The 21,060-nt window shown below is 31.8% G+C and overlaps 3 protein-coding genes across 3 annotated transcripts; 1 reads left to right on the top strand and 2 right to left on the bottom strand.

Moving 5' to 3' along the window:
• Positions 1-540: 540 nt before the first annotated feature.
• On the bottom strand, positions 541-5,532 carry LOC129953321 (MICOS complex subunit mic25a). Its single transcript, XM_056066407.1, has 2 exons — positions 5,275-5,532; positions 541-1,336 (listed from the first exon to the last, which is right to left on the bottom strand). The coding sequence occupies exons 1-2, from the start codon at positions 5,393-5,395 to the stop codon at positions 750-752; spliced, it is 708 nt and encodes a 235-aa protein (XP_055922382.1). The 5' UTR covers positions 5,396-5,532; the 3' UTR covers positions 541-749.
• Positions 5,533-9,630: 4,098 nt separating this feature from the next.
• Positions 9,631-10,897, bottom strand: LOC129953294 (probable transcriptional regulatory protein Cagg_2594). The gene is made up of 5 exons (XM_056066342.1): positions 10,592-10,897; positions 10,269-10,515; positions 10,024-10,207; positions 9,871-9,966; positions 9,631-9,806 (listed from the first exon to the last, which is right to left on the bottom strand). Exons 1-5 carry the CDS (start codon positions 10,800-10,802, stop codon positions 9,699-9,701), a joined length of 846 nt encoding a protein of 281 aa, XP_055922317.1. The 5' UTR covers positions 10,803-10,897; the 3' UTR covers positions 9,631-9,698.
• A 2,570-nt stretch (positions 10,898-13,467) lies between these two features.
• Positions 13,468-20,657, top strand: LOC129953316 (MOB kinase activator-like 3). Its single transcript, XM_056066398.1, has 6 exons — positions 13,468-13,652; positions 13,883-13,933; positions 14,001-14,151; positions 19,600-19,723; positions 19,790-20,009; positions 20,077-20,657. Exons 1-6 carry the CDS (start codon positions 13,632-13,634, stop codon positions 20,197-20,199), a joined length of 690 nt encoding a protein of 229 aa, XP_055922373.1. The 5' UTR covers positions 13,468-13,631; the 3' UTR covers positions 20,200-20,657.
• Positions 20,658-21,060: the final 403 nt, after the last annotated feature.

The following is a 21,060-nucleotide window of genomic DNA, read 5'->3' as shown; positions in this document are numbered from 1 at the left end:
AGAACGAAAACCAAACGTTCTTCATTTCAAATATTTGAAGTGCCAGTCTGGTTTAGAGACCAAATTTTTGAGCTCATTTTAATCATATCATTAACAAGGCCAACTAATCTCTTGGTTTTATCAAAAGATGGGTGAACCCCTATGTTACTAAATTCAAACTACACAACCTTGATTACATGTCTGGTCTCCCAATAGGAACTCTTAACTCTCAAAACGCTAAATCTGTATAATGCAGATTTCTCCGATTTGCACTCCGCAGTCATCCTTGGGGTAATAAACCACCTTATGAAGCTCGTTTGAAACTTAAAAATCTACACACCGAACAAAATATCACGAATTCGCTGATGTTCAATTTCTACGCCAGCTTTGAGCAGGGACAATAGACTCACCATTTCTTCTAGAAAAGATTCCCATTTAATATTGATCAACTTAACTTCAGACATGCCATTTAAGTCTAGCTTTAAGAATTTTCCTAAATTAACCTACACTTTTTACGATCTTGAATATTTTATGAAAATAAAACAGAAAATTTTACTCGGATTCAATTTTAATTTGTTAAACTGTAGTTAAGCTTTGCTTTTTATTTATTTATTTTTTATAAGCACTTTCGATATTAGATCTATCAGCTCAAGTCTGTTATCTGTTTATAATGTTAAATACATAAAGATATAGGATGAGAACTGATAATCTTTAACATTTATTTACTTTTTCGTATTTTGTATCGATACATCTCACAAACTGCCATCGGGCTATGCACCTTTAGCTGGTGCTTTCTGTACGCTGTCTAAACATTTAATGCGATGAACTGCAACACAATTTCTGAACATTTCTACTTCCTCGGCACATTTTAGTGACTCACCGGGATAAGCACGATAACAAGCAATTATTTGCGCTTTTAGATCTTGACAAGGTGGCAATTTACGAGTTCCTGAAGCATGTGCAAAACGCTTTCGTACATCTTCAGCAGCTGCGTTATATTGTTTTTCCATAACAGCATTTGTTTTATTTAGATTTTGTTCAAGCTGAGCCATGCGAGTTCGCCATATTTCGTCGTTTTCACGGAGTTCGATTTCTTTTTGACGACGCATTTCCATGGCAGTAATTGTTGGTTCACCCACAAGTCGTGGAAATTGTGACATAGCTGCTAATGTTGTCGATTGGGGAGGCGATGGGTTTGAATATGTTGTTTTTGGAAGTGCTGCAGATGGTGGTGGGGCTACTGCTGCTGGCTTTGGTGCAACAGGTGGTGGTGCAGCTGTTGAAGCTCTTTTTTGTTCAGTAACTGGAACTGCATGCGTAGTTTCCGACTTGTTTGGTTCCCTTTTCTCTTGCTTTGCTAAAAATATAAAGAGACAAAGAAATAGGATAAAAAGTTTAAATTAGTGAACTGTAAACTTTTTTAAAAGTATATAGTTATAAATAAATTTAAGGAATATTATAGGAGACACACAAATTAAAATATATACGTGTGATATTTTGTATAATATTTTTAAGATTTAAGTGGAATAATTATTTAAAGCTTGATACGGTATAAAGCCTCCATTAAAATATTAAAAACAGATATTGTCCTTGAATTTAAGCTAGTTATACACGACAAAGCCAAAGATCCAGAAGTACCAGAGCCGATCCTTAATCTAATGTGTGTGGAGAAACTGAGGTGGTTGCCGTTTCATTTGGGTTTTCGACAAGTTAAAAAATCAACAAGGTCGAGCCAGGTCTCCCTTATGTGTGGAGATTTAACGAGCGAGTAGTTCTACCTGTTCCTTCAATTTTATCCCGCCACCTAACAACAACGTTACCATCTCAGCCTAACTCATACAAAAATTCAAATCTTGCCATGTGTTTCTGTTTACAACTTTTATAATGTGACCAAACAGTTTAGGTCAATATTTGCGGCCCTCGAGCTTATAAATTCTTAAACGAAACTAAAACGAAATATATCTGATGATATATCTAATAGACGAATGGGAAACAGAATATTTTGTTGTGCCAAGCAAAAACAACGCTGCTACCTGTTTAATATGCCGTGAAAAGGTTATTTTAAAAAAGTATAATATTGGTCGTCATTTTAAGACAAAACACAAACCTTTCAACGAAACTTATCCTCCTGGAACACAATTAAGTAGTGGGAAATTAAATTTTTTATTACAACAGCAACTAAATGTTATGTCCGTGGCATTATCTCAACACTCTGTAGTAACTAAGGCATCTTACGAAATTTGCTATACTCTTGGTAAGCACATGAAACCGTTCATAGATGCAGAAATTGTCAAAGAATGTTTCGTAAGTGCTGCCGATATACTGAATACTGTTTGATAAATTTAGCACCAAAAAACAAATATTTTTTGAAACAAAAAACTACAGCTGTCTGATTCAACATGTGTGGAACGTAATGAAGACATTTCCAAATATATTCGTACAAATTTAATAGAAAACTTAAGAATCTGTATGTTTTTTAGCTTGGCTTTCGATTCCAGCACTGAATTGGAAGATGATCAATGGTGATGTCTTTTAGCATTTTTATGCTAAATCACAGGACAACTTAATAGCCTCAATCGAAATTTACAAGGACAAAATAACATAATTTCACAGATGGCAAGTAAAATGTTTGCTTTTAAAGACAAGCTAAATATTTTTCATGAAGAAATAAGAAGTACACAGCTACAATATTTTCCTACAATGGTATAGCTACAATGGACCTCATCGACATCTCTGAAGACAATATTGAATTTTAACAGCACTGTCAAAAGAATTTGAAAAAAGGTTTCATGATATCAGAAAAATTAAAAAAAATGCTTAACGCTTGTAGAAAACCCGTGGCATCTGGAAACAGTGGCTATCTCACAAGTGGCTTCTGTTTAAAATCAAGATCAGGCAAAGTTTTTTGATGAGTTCATCGATTTTAAAAACGATTCAAATCTCGAAGCTCTGCTTAAGGAAAAAAGGGAAATACTTAGAATTTTGGAGCGTCGTCCCCGAAAAATATGCAATCGTCCAAAGATGTTCACAGATTCTGCTGACATTATTTGGATCTACATTTGTTTGCGAATCTTCGTTTTCCAGAATGAAATATGCAAAAAATATTTACCGTACAAACTTACGGACTCCCAACCAGATGATGTCATTAGGTTGGCACTCAGCAACAAGCCAGATCTAAATAAAGTTTTGAAAATGTGTTCTCAATTTTAAAAATCACATAAAATATTTTCAATAAATAAATAAATACATAATGTATGCATGTATGCAAATTAAATTGATAAATCGATAAAAAAAATATTGTGGCCCGGGGTAGCGTTACAAAGTTATCCATGTAAATGAAATAAATTGGATGACGCAACAGTCCGTTGAGAACTAGGGCCTAGTGACTTACAACTCTCAACCGTTCCTGTGTGCGAGTACTGCTGTCAGGGATGGAGGGGACAGTTTAAAGCCGATTCCGAAGGGCAAATTTAAGAAAAAACTTTTTTATGAAAAGAATTACTCTTGGAGAATTTGGCAATTGCTCGCAAGAGGCAGTAACCGTGAAAGAAACTTTAGATGGCATAGGCAGAGATCGAACCCAAGACCTCTGGCATGACAGTCCAACGCACTAACCATCATGCCACGGGTACTAATACAATGTGGCCCGTTAAAAAAAAGGTTGAGTATGGTTGGTCTAAACGAATGAATGAACATTTTCAATTTATTACATACAAGTCTTTTGTATGTTATTTTATTTGACTTATTTTTGCTTGTGAAAAATATAAAAATAATCAATCTCACAAAATGGCTATGACTCTGCCCTGAATGCTGGACATATTCGGACCGTTTCCATTTGTACCAGGTCAAAGTGGCTCAGAGCCAATTGGCTAAATCGTTTATACAGCTTTATATTGGTGGTAGATGTTTGATTATTTCATTGCAGAAGCTGTTAAAATGAATGTAAGCAATTGGGTTTCTGGGGGTGAATATGCGAAGGATTCATATCCCCATATAATGTTTTTAGCTCATACAGACTTTTTCGTAGAGCGCGCTTCTTATATACATTTAATGATAGACCTTTCATTAAATATCAACATTATTTTACTACCTTTTGTATGTCGATACTATAATGGAAATGCTTTTTTTACTATAGCGAATTTCAAGTTTAAATATCTCAGATTTTCCATGAACAATTTTAAAATGTTTGCCACTCAACGTCGCATTTAAAAAAAAAAATTAGGTGGAGCAACAGCCTGTTGAGAACTAGGGCCCAGTGACTTACAACTCTCAACCATTCCTGTGTAAAGTAATGTTATCAGGGATGGAGGGGATCTATTTCTAAGCCGAATCCGAACTGCTAATTTGAGAATTCCTTTTAAGAGGTCGTGGAAAAAGAAACCCCTTAGATGGCAAGGGCAGGGATTGAACCCAAGACTTCAGGCATGACAGTTTCAAGCACAAACCATCACGCCACGGGTCCTACGTCACTTTTCACTTCATAGTAAATTTGGCATTCCTCTTTATATTCTGTAGTCTGAAAGATCTTAATTTATTATTGAATTAATTAGTTTCATTGCATTCATAAATAAATATGTTAATGAACTTGAAATCTTTTGTACATCAACTATTTGTTCATGTCTTTAAGTGCAGTTTACCAAGGAAGTCACATTTCTTTTAATTCTGATGAGGAGAGGGGTGGCCATAGTTCTTTCTCATGTTGAAAAATATTCCGGAATGGTATTATACAATTTTGTTTAATGCAACCATATCGTGAATATATTTGCAATATTTTTCCGAATTAAAAAAAAATGTTTAGTGACTAAAAAATCGAACTAAAGTATGTATTGAGTTTTGCACCCTTTCTCGACAAATTGTTGTTTCTTCGTTATTTTTAGTTAAATAGATTGTTCTACTTTTGTAGCGTCTTTTTCCAATCACAAATGCAAATCGATTGTTGATATTTTAACCGTTCCACACATGTAATCATATTTACAAAATAAAAATACACAAAATCCACACGACAAAAAATTGAATCAAAGAGGAAATTAAAAACACACTATATGATCTGCAAATGAATCAAGGAACTTATTGACAGCTTATTGGAAGCGTCTTTTGATTGCATTAAAATGACTTTTTCATTTCCTTCATGAGAATTAGAAGTTGATTTTTAGTTGTTTGCAGAAAATATTAATTAATTTCTTGTATGAATAAAATTAAACTAAAAGCAAGAGTGTTGCATAACAGATTATTGTGATTCTCGTTGTGTGTTGACTTTAACTCATAGAGTCGCCACCAACTCAGCTGTTCACTTACCTCTGCTTATTCCCAACTTGAGTCGTTGCACAACCTCATCGGATACATCTATTACACCTGCTGGTGTTGGGTTATCCATGGAAACACTACGAGTTTCAGCTGATGATTGGTTTGCACCCATTATCTCAATTTATCAATTGAAATTAAATATAAAACACAAACAGCTCCCTCTCACAAAGCCGGGAATTAATTATAATTTGTGAGCCCTAGAGAAAAAAGGAAATAATAATTACTACGCCTCCGCAAGAGCACTACTAAAATCTTACCTCCAAAACAATTATACTGGCTATTCATATACATATTTTAAGTGTCAAATACAAAACATATGTCTGTCGCGTGTCTCTTCACACCAAAAATACTCAATTACTAAGATGGGAAGCTTTCGTACGTTTCACTCTCCAAAGTCTGTTGATTTTGACATTTTGACCATGAATAGAAGAGAAAATCAAAGCCACCGAAATGATGCGCTGTGGTAGCGGCATTTGTGAGGTGAATAAAATTTGTTTTCACTGCCAAGTGAGTTTTTAGTCCTTGAATGTCGATATTTTAAGAATTTTGTGGTTACTTTTCTCAATGAAAACATCAGTTCTAAGCTATAGCTTTGTTGTTATTATATTGTAAACCAAAATATAGCGAATTTCTAGATTGTTGGAAACTTTATATAATAGTACCAATTTTTAAACGTGGATTTGAATAAGAAATAACTAATTATAGACCAATATTCAAAATATCTGGTCCTCCTTAGTTATTTGTATTTTTTGTATTTATTTATTATCATTAAGCATTTTAAAACATAGAGTCTTATTTTTAATACTTATTATGTTCAGATTTAAATTTTATCAAATTAAAAAGAGGAATCAAATTATTATGCTAAATTTACAATTTGCTTGAAGTTAAGAGAAAATTTATTTTAGATAAATGATCATGATGAAAAATTAAATAACATGCATTTTTAAATTCTAAGACAAAGTGATTTTTATTTTGGAAACATTTTCAGCATTTGTATAAGTTCTTTAAAGAGTTCTCAAAACGAGTGCTGCTGTGTATCCCTCTCAGGTTAGCAGGCAAGGAGTTCCATAGGCAAAATAATTTGTGACAAGGCTGATTTTCAATTAAAAGATTTTGTATCTTATTTCCAACGCGCTTTTATATCCGGTAGACCTACATCCACTAATCTTACATTGATGGCGCATTATATTGTGTATAATTTTGAATCTTATCTTAACCGATATAATTTCTACTGATTTTGCTAAGGCATTTGACCGCGTTGTCTATTATATTCTCTTACGCAAACTTTTAACTGAATTATTGCAAAATATATGCACGTTCTCTAAAATGCTTCATAATCAACAAAATCTACATGTATTAAGAAAAATAAAATTAATTTGTCTCAACTCTACATGCATTCATAAGTACACTTCTATGTGATTGTTATCAACCATTCGTATTCATTTCCTCTTTTGCTGTTCATTTAATAATTAAGAAAGATTTAAATTTGTTCTGGACTGATCTAAATATTGCGTTCGTCTAAAGAAAAATTTAGTAAACCTAGATCTTCAGTTTGCCATTAACTTCTGATAAATTCGTATTTAATTGATATTAGCATGTGGTGTACAAATCGACATTGCAGCTTGTAGACAAAACCAAAAACACTCTTTATGACGATAATTCTTTTTTTAAATTAGTAGTAGAAACGAACCGTTTGCACGTTGTATAAGAGAAACGAATTCTGTTGTTGAGGTTATAGATATTTTTTCTAATATTTCAAGAGATGTTTTTAAAAAAAATGTTATGTTTGCTTTGTTATCGCAATTTGATTTGTAATTAAAAATTATCTATTGCTACCATTATTATTTATTATTATTTTTGTACATATAATTATATTTAATTGAATTATTATATTAACTTTTGAAAGTAGTCTGCAAAAGTTATACTCTGTTTGATGAAATAAACTAAACTAAATTTATTATTTATTAATCTAGATAAAATTGGAAAACAGTTGAAAGCTTAAATTTTAGAAAACGAACTATAAATATACTTGGATTAATTAATTTGATACAGATTTTAATTTTTTGCAAAGAAAATATTTCAGCCGTTCATTAACAAAAGTTTAGTACAATTCAATAAATTGCGCTCGCGGTCTTAGTTTGGTAATTCTTTGAACGCATCTTTGATACAATACTACGAGGTGAATTTTGAAATCTTTTGCATTTCATGGTGATTATTATAATTAATTAATTATAATAAACTGATGTTAAACATGGTTTTCAAGACGAAAATGCACATTGGTTCATTATCAACAAAATGACTGCAAAATTAAAGAACTTACTTTTTCATCGAAAAAAGTGTAGAGAAAAATTAAAAAAAAAATTATTCACCTTCCCGTTTTGTTGTTACTTTGCAAAGTGCCGCTGGCCCACCGTATCGTTTTGTTGTTGGTTTTTAGATCTATTCATGGATTGATTGTCAAAATTACAAATACAGTAATGTAATCAAACGGGTTTTGCCGTTTTGCGAATTGAAACGTACGAAAGATGTCTTTCTTAGTAAATGGAGTACTTTCGGAATTCGTATAGAGAGTTTTTGAGTGAAACCTATCTATCTTTTATTTGTAAATCTTTAGTCTTCATTTATAAACGTCAAAATATTCATTTGGCCAGTTTTGAGTCCAGCTGTAATTTAATGCTGTACATGCAATGCACGACAAAGCCCATTGGGTCAAAACTGTTTCGACCCATTCCAATTGGACTCTGATCACATTTTTTCGTGTTGTATGAACTAGACAGATTGGAAGTTCTATAACTACAGTTCTCCAATGTTCAGTTCAGTTCGTTAAGCTGAAAAGTACCAAACGAAATTGCACTGGATATCCTACTGCCACTAGGCAACTTAAGGCCCAACTATAATAGACTTAACCGAGCTTAAGCCAGCTTAAGGGAACGAACCAATACGCAGCCTTATATGTGACCAACCATAACAGACGTTCTGCTCAGTTTCGTTAAATTTCGCTAACTTTCGTGCAATTACGCAAGAGGCATTTAAATGGCTCGAGCTTAACGGAATGTCAAATTTGCTTAAGTTACTTGAATCCATTATGGTTACTTTTTGTTTTGACGATAACTTTTGATAACTTTTCGTTCGGTTTTGACATTAGCTTACTTTCGGTTAAGTATATTATATTTATATATTGCAGAATCCAAATGTCAATTTTTATTTTTTTTTACGGTTCTATAAGTGTCAAAAATCACTTTGAAAAAATTCATTAAGCTAGTTTTAATTTCTAAGACTCCAGAGATTTCCGTTTCTCAGTTATATAAATACAATTTTGTGTACGTATGTTTCACTTTTCCAATCAAAAATTTGTTTATGATTCGATATTTCAAGAATTTTATAAGAAATACAAAGCTTATTTAATTGAAAATCGTCTCTACCACAAATTTCAGTGTAAACGAAAACTAACGAAACCGGAGTAAATTAGTTAAAAATTAAAGAAACCTATTACAGAGGATCCGGAACTGTTTTTATCAATTCGCTTTATTTTTAATTGCAGAAAGGAAATGACAAAAACTGTTGTGTAATTTTTGTCATTGCTTTTCTTCAATGTTTTTAATAAAATAAAAAGAAAAACTGCACTTTTATTTCATTCCAAATAAATTAGATGGCGCAACAGTCCGTAGAGAACCGAGTCCTAGCGACTTACAACTCTCAACCATTCCTGTGTGCGAGCAACTGCAGGGATGGAGGGTACCTTCAGTTTATGTATATGCCGAATCCGAACGGCTAATTTTGAGAAAGCACTTTTTCATAACAAGAATTACTCTTGGAGAATTTTCCAATTCCTCGCAAGTAGCAGTACCCGTGAATAAAACTTTTTTAGGTGGCACAGGCAGGGATCGAACTCTAGACCTATCGCATGACAGTGCAACGCGCTAACCATTAGGCCATTCCATTCCATTAATTTAGTAAAAATAAACATTTACGAAGCATACAGGGTCCGTCAAGCGTGATATATATACACAGCCCTATCGTCAATATAAAGGGAACTTTTTTTCCCCGGAAATAAAATGCTACCCGGGAAAAAAAGTTTGCCATCGGGAATCTCCCAAGAAATATTTTCCCTCTTTTCGAAGATCATTCACGATAGCAACTTTCCCAAAATGGGAAAAAATGCCGGTGGAATTTTGTTCGTGATAGGGCTGAATTTTTAGGGTGGAGGTGCAACAATTGAGGTAACTTGTTGATAACACAACGTTTCAACATAGTGTATTTAAAGCTCTTAAAAGTGTTTCCTACGCACCGAAACCAGGTTGATTTAGTATGTACGGATGCAATTAAAATAAATTAGAAAAGCATCAATTCCAACAGCATTATAAAGTTATTTACCCTTTGTCAAAAATGGTAAAATATTGTATTTATTTCTTTTTTCAAACTTTAACATTATCATAAATTTCTTCTACGCCAGAAAATTCTCGGACTTTAGTTAAGAAGTTCTGGTACGCATTAAATTCGTCTTCTGAGAGTTCAACCGTTGTCTGAAAGAACGTACACAAAATCAATACCCAGAACTTGAGTGGTAAAATCCATCACTACACTTACCTTTGGAACAAATAAATGTTCAGCATTTTCTACTAAGTACCCTCGCTCTTTCAATACTTGAGATATTGTAGTCAACTGGACAGGATCGCAAAAAAACTAGAAAAATTAGCTTAAAAATCATGTCTTCTTACTGTAGCTTATTAAAAAATGTACATTAACTGTGCCCTTAGTTTCATCAAGCACTTCCACTTCTTCTACTCCACATTCAATGGCATCTTCGGTGCAGATCTGTTCAAATTCTTCCAGGGATTTGCTTTTGGATATACTATCTTGATTGGCAATAGCTTCAATGATACCAACCTCATCAAACATATGTTGTCCCTCAATATAAACTGTTCTAATTAAAAATGTCTCCATACAAACTATGATATTCTTAACTGATTTCTCTTCCTTCTTACCCAGATTTTCGCAGAACAGCAGCCAAATCCATTTTCAACTGAGGAAAGTTATCAGTATAGAGCGCACATATGGCAAAGACTTTGTGTCGAAAACGCCAGCAGAGGAAATATTTTTTCAGGAGTGTTTTACTTGCCGTCGTTTTTTTAATACAATTCTGAATAGTTGCCATAGGCATATTTTTCCGCAAAGCATCGTCCATCACATTTCTCAATTGAACGTTAAGAGCAGGATCAGATGATCCACCGTCTATAGAAAAAGGAAAAACCATTGCAATTTTAAGTTATATAAGTTGAATTAAGATAAAAACAATGCTGGAGAGTACCTTGGATAGCAAGTCGGATTTGTCGTGCATATTTTGTGAACAATGCCGATTTTTGTCCATCTTTCAAAGCTTTTATGTGCCTTATATTTGCCCATTTTGAGTGCCCAGCATTGCATTTTGAAGAAGTGAAAAGATTACTTTTACAATTGGTGGTAATTATTTTGCATGACAGTTTATTATTCCATAGGAAACCCAACTTGGAAGCCCACATTATTTTCCAAGTTAAACAAAAATAAAAATGATAATGAATTTAATACATAACATAGGCTACACAACAACTTACTTTAACCAAAAACACTTTATATGTATTTTTGACGTTTACAAATCTAATCAGCGAATATAAATGTGGGAAGACACCCTGCTCACGATTAGTTTCACTAATATAACGTTTTCGTTCTGGTTACGATCCTTTTAAAACGGAGCAGCTTAGGGTAAAACTCTTTGCTTACTTTCATCTAAATTGGTTATTTTATAAAAGAAATTATGTTAAAAATGTACTCAAATAAGAAGACTATTTATGAAGAATATACTTAGCCTGATTTATTTCTAAGACTTCTAAAAATTTTCGCAGACAATATTAACTATTCATTCACATCAAGCAACTACATAAATAAGATTTGCAATTCTTTTCCTCATTTGTGCGTGTGGGATATAGAATACTTGCGAAATCGAATCATAAAAATTCTAATTTCAACTCTTTAAGAGCAAAGAGCAAACAATCCAACATCCAGCTCATGATCTGGTCATCGCAGTTTGAATTTTTTGAGTAGATCAAAATCCTGTCATCAAATTTGACGTTTTTGTTGTATGTAGTGGTGAACGTAAGTAAGTAAAACTAATTAAAGAAAATGGAAATATATTTAATTTCATATATTGTTGTTGTTTACTACTTCTCAAAGGCATTTTTTATGTAATTTGTTTTAATTTTATTTTGTAAAAAGACAACATCTACCGACAAAAAAGGTAAATCAACAAATAAGTAAACAACAGATTAACCGTTGTGTCAAATGTGACATTTCAGGTTGCTCATGGCAAGACATAATATGCCCATTAAAAAAAAACACTGGATTGCGGATGAGATTGCTGGAATGAGAAGAGAAGTTGGATTGGATTTTTCCCTTGTGGAGGCTCAGGGTAACTACGACGATCGGGAAAAGACATAATTTATCTCTACAATTTTAATTTCTAAGGAAACCTTTCTATCTTTCAAGTGTGACTGTCAAATAATAAATATAAGCGTAAAAATATAAAGTGCTGACTTGAAAATGAAAAACCATTTGTTTAGATATGGATACTTATTTCAAAAATGATTTGCACTTAACACAATAAAAAATATAAATTAAATATTCGTTAAATATATGAGCAATTTTTGTTTAGTTAACCTCATACATATATTTATTTAAATCTAATGCTTTCTTTTTAATTAATGGACATAAATAAATATATTTGCACATTTCCCCAAATGTATTCGGATACATTTTTATATAAAGGACATATGTCCAACTGACAGAATAAATGCACAGAGTAGTTGTGGAATCATTCGTGTAGAACTAAAAGCAGTCCCGACTAAATGGCTTTACTCTTTTTCGGCCTATAAGCTAAATTGAGAGGATTTTATCCTTAAAAAGTATACACCCTAAGGTAGCGATTGGTCCTAGACAAGCGTTTGGTAAAACGATCCGTTAATTTTCTGGGTGTTTGGCGAACGAATTTGGGACTTGTAAGATTATGTCTTGCAATAATAATTTATTTTTTAAATTAAAAGTAAACTTTTGTAAACCGTTGTAGATTCATATATTTTTGGGATCAAGTTGTTGTAATAGTGCCTTGAACCTATGTTTAAAAAAAAGGCGTGTTCATAAAAAATATTATATTTGAGAGGCATCATATATCATTCAACTAGTTTAGTTTAGTTTTATTTAGTGAAAAAGTAAAATTTTAAACCTTCTGAACTTTTCACTTCTGTTTTAGAGAGGTTAGAGATAAAAATTCCAGCGGGCTTTTAAAAAACAAAATATTGTTTTTGACGATGAATTTAAAAATCTGCTTATATTGAAGCATTGAAAATGAATTTCTGATTGTAATCCACCGGAAAATGTTTAGGTGCCATTTATAGCTATCATTGAAATCGATCCGAAAATTTTTTTGAATCGATATGTGACGGTGTTTGCCTTTGATTAGAAATAAAAATTATAAACTGATCGATCTGAAATCACGCAAGGAATTTTGTTGAGAAAAAAAGTGTAATTGCACATTTATTTTTCTCTAAAAATGTATTTTTTAATTATCCGGACCTAAAATCATTTTCCTGAACAGCTTATACTTTTATGTTCAAGAGTGAAACGAATCGTTCCAGTGATTTGTGTTCCAATTTCACACAGTTCTAATGACAGATTTCTGTCAGTAAAAATTTGTTTTTGGATTTCAATAAGGATAGCAAATTTTTAATGATAGCTTAATGACCTGTCTAAAAAAGTTCGAATGTTTGTTTCCAATGATAAAAAGGAAAACCAATGTTAGCTTTACATTTAATGCAAACAACTTATTACATACATTTTGTGCTAGTGAGGCAGTGAAAATTATGTTAAGACATCTGATTTATTATTTCTTCTGCATGGGTTATTTCATTGGTCAAATCCGTGAAACATTTTAATCTTACTTAAAGGAAACTTATAAATTTATCAGCCAACCCAAAAAGTAAAACAGGTATCTTTTAAATTTCATGTCAACATTTTCTCACCAAACAAAAGCAGACAGAATTTAAATCATGTATAGTGTAGACACCCTGTTAAAAGAAAAACACCTGCCCTGAATTTTGACAGCTTCTTATCAAAAACACTATATTCCATTCTGAGGGCAAATTTAATATTTTAATATGCATAAGACATTACAGTTGTTTAATCTTATTTCTTCTTCCTTCAACTAAGTTTTGTATTTGTTAAAGCAAACGAAACGACGGGCTCACATAAAGAAAATATAAGCAATAAATAATTTTCAATTATTCACTAAATAATAATAAAATTAAAAAAAAAACATTACAATGCGTCGAAATAATGTGAAAGTACTACAGTTTTAATATTTTGATTCCATATAAATTTAAGTGGCGCTTCAATTCATAACAAATAAATGCATTTTTGTATAAATAAATAAACGCATAATAATAATTCACTTGACCAAAAATAAAACCATTGAAATAAACTCATCATCCATCTATGCAACACTAATTCTGTGCTTCCATATTTACTCAATCTATAAAAATTATTAAACAAAAATTACACACAATTATTTCAGAAAGAAAGAATGGCTCTAAACGGATTTCTTGAATTCTTTCAAAAAGGAAAGGTTAATATACACTATTTACCCTAAAACATACGAAATCATCAAATCATTGAATTTTATCTTGTACTAGACATTTAGGCCGAAAAAACGCTTTTCAACCGGTACAATTCGATATTCTTTGCATAAGCAGGCACAGGCAAGTCTTCAGTCTGGCATTAATTTGCGTCAGGTGGTGCGTTTGCCGGAAGGCGAGAACATGAACGATTGGCTGGCTGTGCATGGTAAATATATTTTAAAATATAAATAATTTAGTTTATGTGATGTTCTTCCTTAATCACCAAGTTTGAAACTTGTCATTGTTTATTGCAAAATAAGAGCAAGAAGCAATAAGTTTCAGTTCTGTTGTCCGCTTGCTAGGATATGATACAAGATACCCATGGCGATTGAGGTTTAAGAGACATTTTAAGTTTGAAAATGTATACATTTTCCTATGTTGCATTAATTTTTATTAGGAAGTTTTTATTTATTATTTAACCAAAAAATTTTCCACCAATGCATTATTACAGTGACGGGCAACACAATAGGACCACTTTGTGTTTTTTATTCATGAATTATTTAATCATTAAGAAGACTATATATAATGTTAATATATATAATCTTTTAGAATAATTGAAAAATAGCTGCAATTTGTGGTGCATTGATTGAAGCATAACATTTCTTTAAAATAAATATTGTTTTAAAAGTCAATATAACTACATACTAGACTTGCATGTTTCAGGCATCGTGTTATGGGCTCATTGAGCCCGTAGTTTAGTCTCTGAAATGATTCAAAAATATTTTATGTACTCGCAACTCTCTTTAAGGAACATATAATTTAATCAGCGAAAGAAAATAGGAGTAATCAGATTGCTAAGCAAGAATATCACGAATTAAAACAATCTCAAAGTATCGTCTTCCAGTTTTTAATTGTTGAAGGTCAAGAAGATTACACCTTGTACCGCATGAAGGCATTGAGATATTCCAATTTAATTTACATACTACTATTCTAATGTAAGTACCCGTAGCATGATGGTTAGTGCGTTGGACTGTCATGCAAGGGGTCTTGGGTTCAATCCCTGCCTGTGCAACCTTAATTTAAAAAAATAATTTTCGCGGGTACTGCCTCTTGCGAGGAATTGACAAATCCTTCAAGAGTAATTCTTGTCATGAAAAAGCGCTTTCTCAAACTAGCCGTTCGGATTCGGCCTAAAAATTGTAGGTCCCTTCCATTCCTGACAACAGTACTCGCACACAGGAATGGTTGAGAGTTGTAAGTCACTAGGCCCTGGTTCACAACGGACTGTTGCGCCACCCCGTTTGATTTTGATTCTAATAAATCGTTTTTGAATGGTTTCAAGTGGATTAAAATGCAGAGTACGGGTTTCATATTACACAGCAATACTCAAGTACTGATCCGATATAGCAGTAATTTAACGCCTTGAGTGTAAAAGGCTCAAAAAATTCATTGGAATTACGAGATATTAAACCAAGTAAGGAGTAAGCTTTTTCTACAGTTTAGTCGACGAGGAGAATAAAAGTTAATTTCAGTTCAAAGATGACTCCAAAATCCTTTTTTTTTTGGAGACCGTTTCATGATTTAATTAGTAAAGTTACGATGAAATATTATATAATCAATTTAAGATGTAGCAGGTGTGTAGAACACAAGCTAACTAAACTATCTAAATCGTTTTGAAGAAGAATTGGATCAATTGTCAATTTAATACATTTTAGCAGTCTAATTCCGTCATCAAACATAAGGCAAAGTGAAGATTTAATGATTTGGAAAAAATCATTTACAAAAAGAAGAAAAAGTAAAGGTCCAAGGTGCCTTCCTTAACCCGCCAATGGTGACCTACTGGTCTGTGAGACCGGGTTCGTGAAAAAATGCGAATAAATTTCTCTTCCGATATTGTCTTTTGTTGAATTTGAATTTGTGTATTGTCATAACAGAGCTTCTGTTGATTTAATATCGTTATTTTATTGTCAAGAAACATATATTTAAAAAAAAAACGTGAAATATTAGTAACATATTTCGAAAAATCTTCAGTTGAAAAACCCGGTCCATGAGACCGGCGTCACCATTGATCAAAGTCAAATTTGCGTCACCAACGGCGGGTTAAAGGTCACAGATATTGGAAGTGAAAAAGACGAATTTTTGGTGTAGTGTTGGGTTCAATCTATCAAATAAGATACACACCATAACAAAAATAAAATAAAATAAAATCCCTATAATAAACAAAGTCATGATTAGGGCAACCAAAAATATGTCCTAAAAAACTAGGTTTAAGCGCTTATAATATACCGTTAAAAATCAAATATATGCCCTCAAAAGATGCTCAATAATTGTTAAAGATGTTTATAAGAAGCGTTATTTGCTTTAGGAAATTAATTAATAAGAACAATTCCAATCAAAAAAAGATCAAACAAAACTCTTCTTCACTTCAACTTTTTGAAGATGAAACATCCACAAAAATAAAAAAATTAATGCAAATTTTTGATGTAGTAAATAACTAACATTTGACTCAAATTTTTGATAATTAAGCTTTGCCTGTTTGATCGTAAAACACTTTTATACATGGAAAACTTCCGTTCAACGTCAATTGTATAGTCTTCAACTACTATGGAGTTCTCTCCTAACAAAGCTATGTCAATTATTTTTAGTTTTTCGAAACCAGTTTTTTTTCCATTACATGTTCTATTTTTTTCTTCACTGATTTCGCAGCCAAAACTCTGCTGTAAATGCTGTAAATTGTGTTCATCGCATCACGTGATTTAATTTTTGAAATTGATGTAACTATAAACCCATAGCTTGATGCCAAAAAAAAAAGTATACAAAATCCAAACAATCTTTTCAAAATGCTGGCGTAGTAGTTCACCGCTTCGAGCCATGTCCCCCATCGTTATGATTGCTTGTGGAGGAAGTTCCAGTCCAGGTTCTATGTCTCTAAAAATTTTCACTCTGGATGGAGCTTTTAAAAACTTTTTTTCCAATTGATATAAAGCGGTTAATGTCAGCATATTCACTTCTAATTCACATACTCCGCTTTCACCATAAACGGTGCAGCGTTTGATAAAAAAAAGTAAGATCGAGTCTTTGTTAAAATCTTCACCCAGAATTCTAACCGTATCATCGAAGAGCCGGGCGATGGTTGAGAGATTTGTCATTTTCAGTTTTGCTATACTTTTAATAAAAATGTTTCTTTAGCGAACGTCTCATCTGGATCCTAAATTCCAATGATAACATTTGTAACATATCTGTTTACTGCGTCTGTTATCTCGTCCATTGAAACCCATAACAATCGATTTTTTATTTAGTTTTTGATAGTATCGATTGTTTTTTTGTACAAATTGTGTTCATGTTTTTCGCGAAAGGTTGTTTCTGAAGGAATTTTGTGCTCGGTATATTTTTCCAAAAAAAAAATACGAATACTTTAATTCCGAATTTTGAACAACGGTGTGCTTTCAAACTCTGTATGTTTTGAATCACTCGAAGATTGGTAAAAAAAACTGTTGCGTTTCATTTTTTGTTCAAGTGAACAAAGTCCTTAACTACTTCAAAGCTTCATCTCTCAATGTTGACCGAAACACTATGAACTTTGTTATTCTCTAATAAACCGCTAAACTCATTTTTGTCGACTCTGTCAACACTCAGTAAAGCCCCTTTCACATCGGGCTGAGTTATTGCAATAAGGTGCATAAATTCTCAAAAAGTACGATTTTTAGAACATTTTAATGAATTTTCAAAATGTATTACTTCTAGCTTTCTGAGTTTTATACAAAATTGCTTTTAAGAGAATATTCTTAACATAGTAGTTATTTAATGTAATGCACTTTAAGACCTTAAAGCGTATGGCAATCAAAGTAGGTTTATGAAGTTGATCTAATGCTTAGATTTGGTGAATCTTCTGCCTTATTTTATATAAAACTAGATTTTACCTACGACTTCGTCCGCATTAGATAGTGTTTTTGGATAGTAGTATGAAAAAACCTGAGCTGTACTTTTTTGACGAACCGAGTAAATCATTAAGTATTAAATAAACAATTAAATTTACACGACAAATAAAATATTTGCAGGATTTCCCAAATATTATTCAAATCTTTGGTAATTTAAGAGTGAAAGCGATCAGATTCCCCAGAAAGTAATTGTTCCCATGGGAATGCGTTGTTTTCCCGAGCTCAAAAGTAACTCATGTTCTTTCTTAAGTTTCAAACTATTTAAATCTGTTCAGCAGTTTGGGCCAACCTGAATTTTCCCATGGGAATGCGTTATACCGGGGTAAAAAGTAGCGTATGTCCTTTCTCGGGTATCAAAATATCTTCATACCAAATTTCATGCAAATTGGTTCAAGAGTTAAGGCGTGATTGAGTAACAGACAGACAGAGTAACTTTCACATTCATAATATTAGTAAGATAAGATAAGATAATAATTAGTCACCAAAATAAAACTATATAAAATAAAACTCAGTAAGCTAGATTGTTAAGCTTACCTGTTTAATACCTGTTTAAGTCAGTAAATATAAAAATATTGCAATACAAAGAATTCTTTTAGTTGCTGCTATTATGTAATAAATGTTCAACATTCTTTAAAGTGGTCTTAATGTTTTCTCCGGTTATTGATATCTTATTTATCAAAGAAACTTTATTTTGCAAAAAGTTTGTTAAAAAAAATAAATAAATTACAGATAAGAATTCAAATATTTGAGTTTTTTTTATAATAACTTAACACATAAAAAGTGGTCCGATTGTTTGTTTTTCTGTCACTGCAAGTAATCAATTTCAAAACTAAATAAAATGAGAAATTGGATAACTTTAACCTTTTTTAGCTAAGTCCACAATTTTTTGAGAAGTCAGAAACCGTAAAATTATGTTCATTCTTCATATGCATTTTCTTCAAAGATATTGAAGAAGAATAGGCAAAAATATATCAGGTCTGCTGCCTAAAAACCAGATAAATAAAAAGGATTACGTATTATTGAATTTATAAACAATGATAAATAAAAAAAATTAAGAACCACACTTGCAAATTCTGCAAATTTGAATTAACCAATACGAGATGTGTAGTATTTTACATTTTTAAATTAATGCTTCATCAAGTATTACATTGTTCATATTGTATTCTCGATCAATGTAAATTAAATGTTTTAATGTCAGGGAAATAATAAATACCACTTGGATCCGCTTTCTATTTTTGTTATTCAAAAAAGTACAGAACAGTCGTATATACAACATTTTGTTGCAACTTAACGCTAAAACAACGTGAGTGCTATATACGTACACATATCAATTGTAGAACAAAATGTCAATTCTCCTTTTTTAAAAATGAATTGAATTTTAAAATAAAATAAAAAAAGGACTTTTCTTTATTAACTTTTTAAATTATTTCTTATTTTTCACATACTCCTTTTTCTGTAATTTATTAAGAAAATATCGTAAATATAAACGGACGGTCTAAATTTAAATAAGGAAAAGTGCTAGCACGTAGCACCCAACATGACAAGTAATGCCACACCATAAATTAACTAACAAAATCGGCTCTGAGATTTTGACTTATTTTTTGACAATATTTTAATTTCAACGCAGGTTTAATAGCTTGACAAATTTCGTTCTTCTTTTTACGCCCTTATACATATTTAAAATACATAATATGAGCATGTCCATTTTATTTTTGTTTAATTCCATCGTTTCTTAGTTGTGGACTTCTTTAATCGAATAAATCTAATTTATGGCACTGTGTCTGAGTTCTGCAGTGAAACAACATGTCCAGTTATGTCTGGTGGGTCACGGTATGAATACCTTTGGGCAGATGGGGAAAAGTAAGTTTCTTTCGTTAAAAAGCATTTTATAAAGTTAGTTTTAATTTGATTTATACAAAATAAAAGCTACAAGAAGCCAACACATCTACCAGCGCCACGTTACGTTGAACTTCTTATGGACTGGATAGAATCGCAAATAAACAACGAAACTGTTTTTCCCGTATCGACGGATGTGCCTTTTCCCAAAACTTTTGTCACACTTTGTAGGAAAATACTTACCCGTTTATTTCGTGTATTCGTCCATGTGTACATCCATCATTTTGACCGAATTGTAAGCATCGGAGCGGTATGTTCAAATGATTTTATTCTCTAGCTTAAATTATTTCATCTCCATTTCTTTTATTTTCAATCAGGAAGCTCATGTTAACACCTGCTATAAGCATTTTTATTATTTTGTCCAAGAGTTTGATTTAATTTCAAGCAAAGAATTAGAACCGCTAAATGAAATGACTTCAAAAATTTGCAAGGATTCATAATATTAATGAAATCTCTATAAACTACTACTTTGTGTTATTTAAATCTCAACCAAACAAACTCGAATGTATACATTAAAAAATAAGACGAGTGGGAGTTAGTATTAGATAAAAATGTATAATGTATAATGTTTTTGTAGGATATTTTGTATTGTTCCTTTCTCTAGATTGGAACACTAGCAGAGATCAAATAAGAATTAGAATTATTTAACTAAAGATTAGAACACAAAGCCTAAGGCAAATAATTAATAACTAACAATAAATCATTTACTATATATTTTACACAGTTATACAAAAAAAATAATAAATTTCAATTGTAAATTAAGACTAATTATAATTGTATTTATATGAACGAGTGTTCTAATAGTCTGAAATTATGCTCGTGACTTAAACATAAAATAAAAAGATATTGTATTTATAAAATATACAATGTATAAAGTAAAAATTAAATTTAAAAAAGATACTGTTTTTCGTATAAATCCTTGTTATGGAAGGAAATGCAGGAATACTATTTTTCAACTGCTACGGATAGTATTGGGTCTACGATCAAGGATGTCGAAAATGCTTAAAACCTCGCATAAAACTTTCACACTTCCAGGTGGAACTATGTTTACCATCTTCACATTATAAATAGTTGTGGAATTCAACTCTTGTTGTTGGAGTTGAAGATGATACATATCGAGTCCTTTCCATCAAATTATCTCAAGTGACAAAAACGTGCATCAGAATCGACAGATGAAAATCTTCTTCTTATGCAATATCTGAAGTCAGAATTGGAAGTTGTTGGACCTTGACAACATCTGAGATGTTTTCAAGAAAAAAAAATGATTTATTTCAGACTTGGAAGAAGTAGGAGTTTGGGTG

The sequence above is a fragment of the Eupeodes corollae genome, chromosome X (genome assembly GCF_945859685.1).
Source record: "Eupeodes corollae chromosome X, idEupCoro1.1, whole genome shotgun sequence".
NCBI lineage: Eukaryota > Metazoa > Arthropoda > Insecta > Diptera > Syrphidae > Eupeodes > Eupeodes corollae.
Note: the sequence above shows the minus strand (reverse complement) of the source record. Positions and strands in the feature narration are given on the sequence as shown.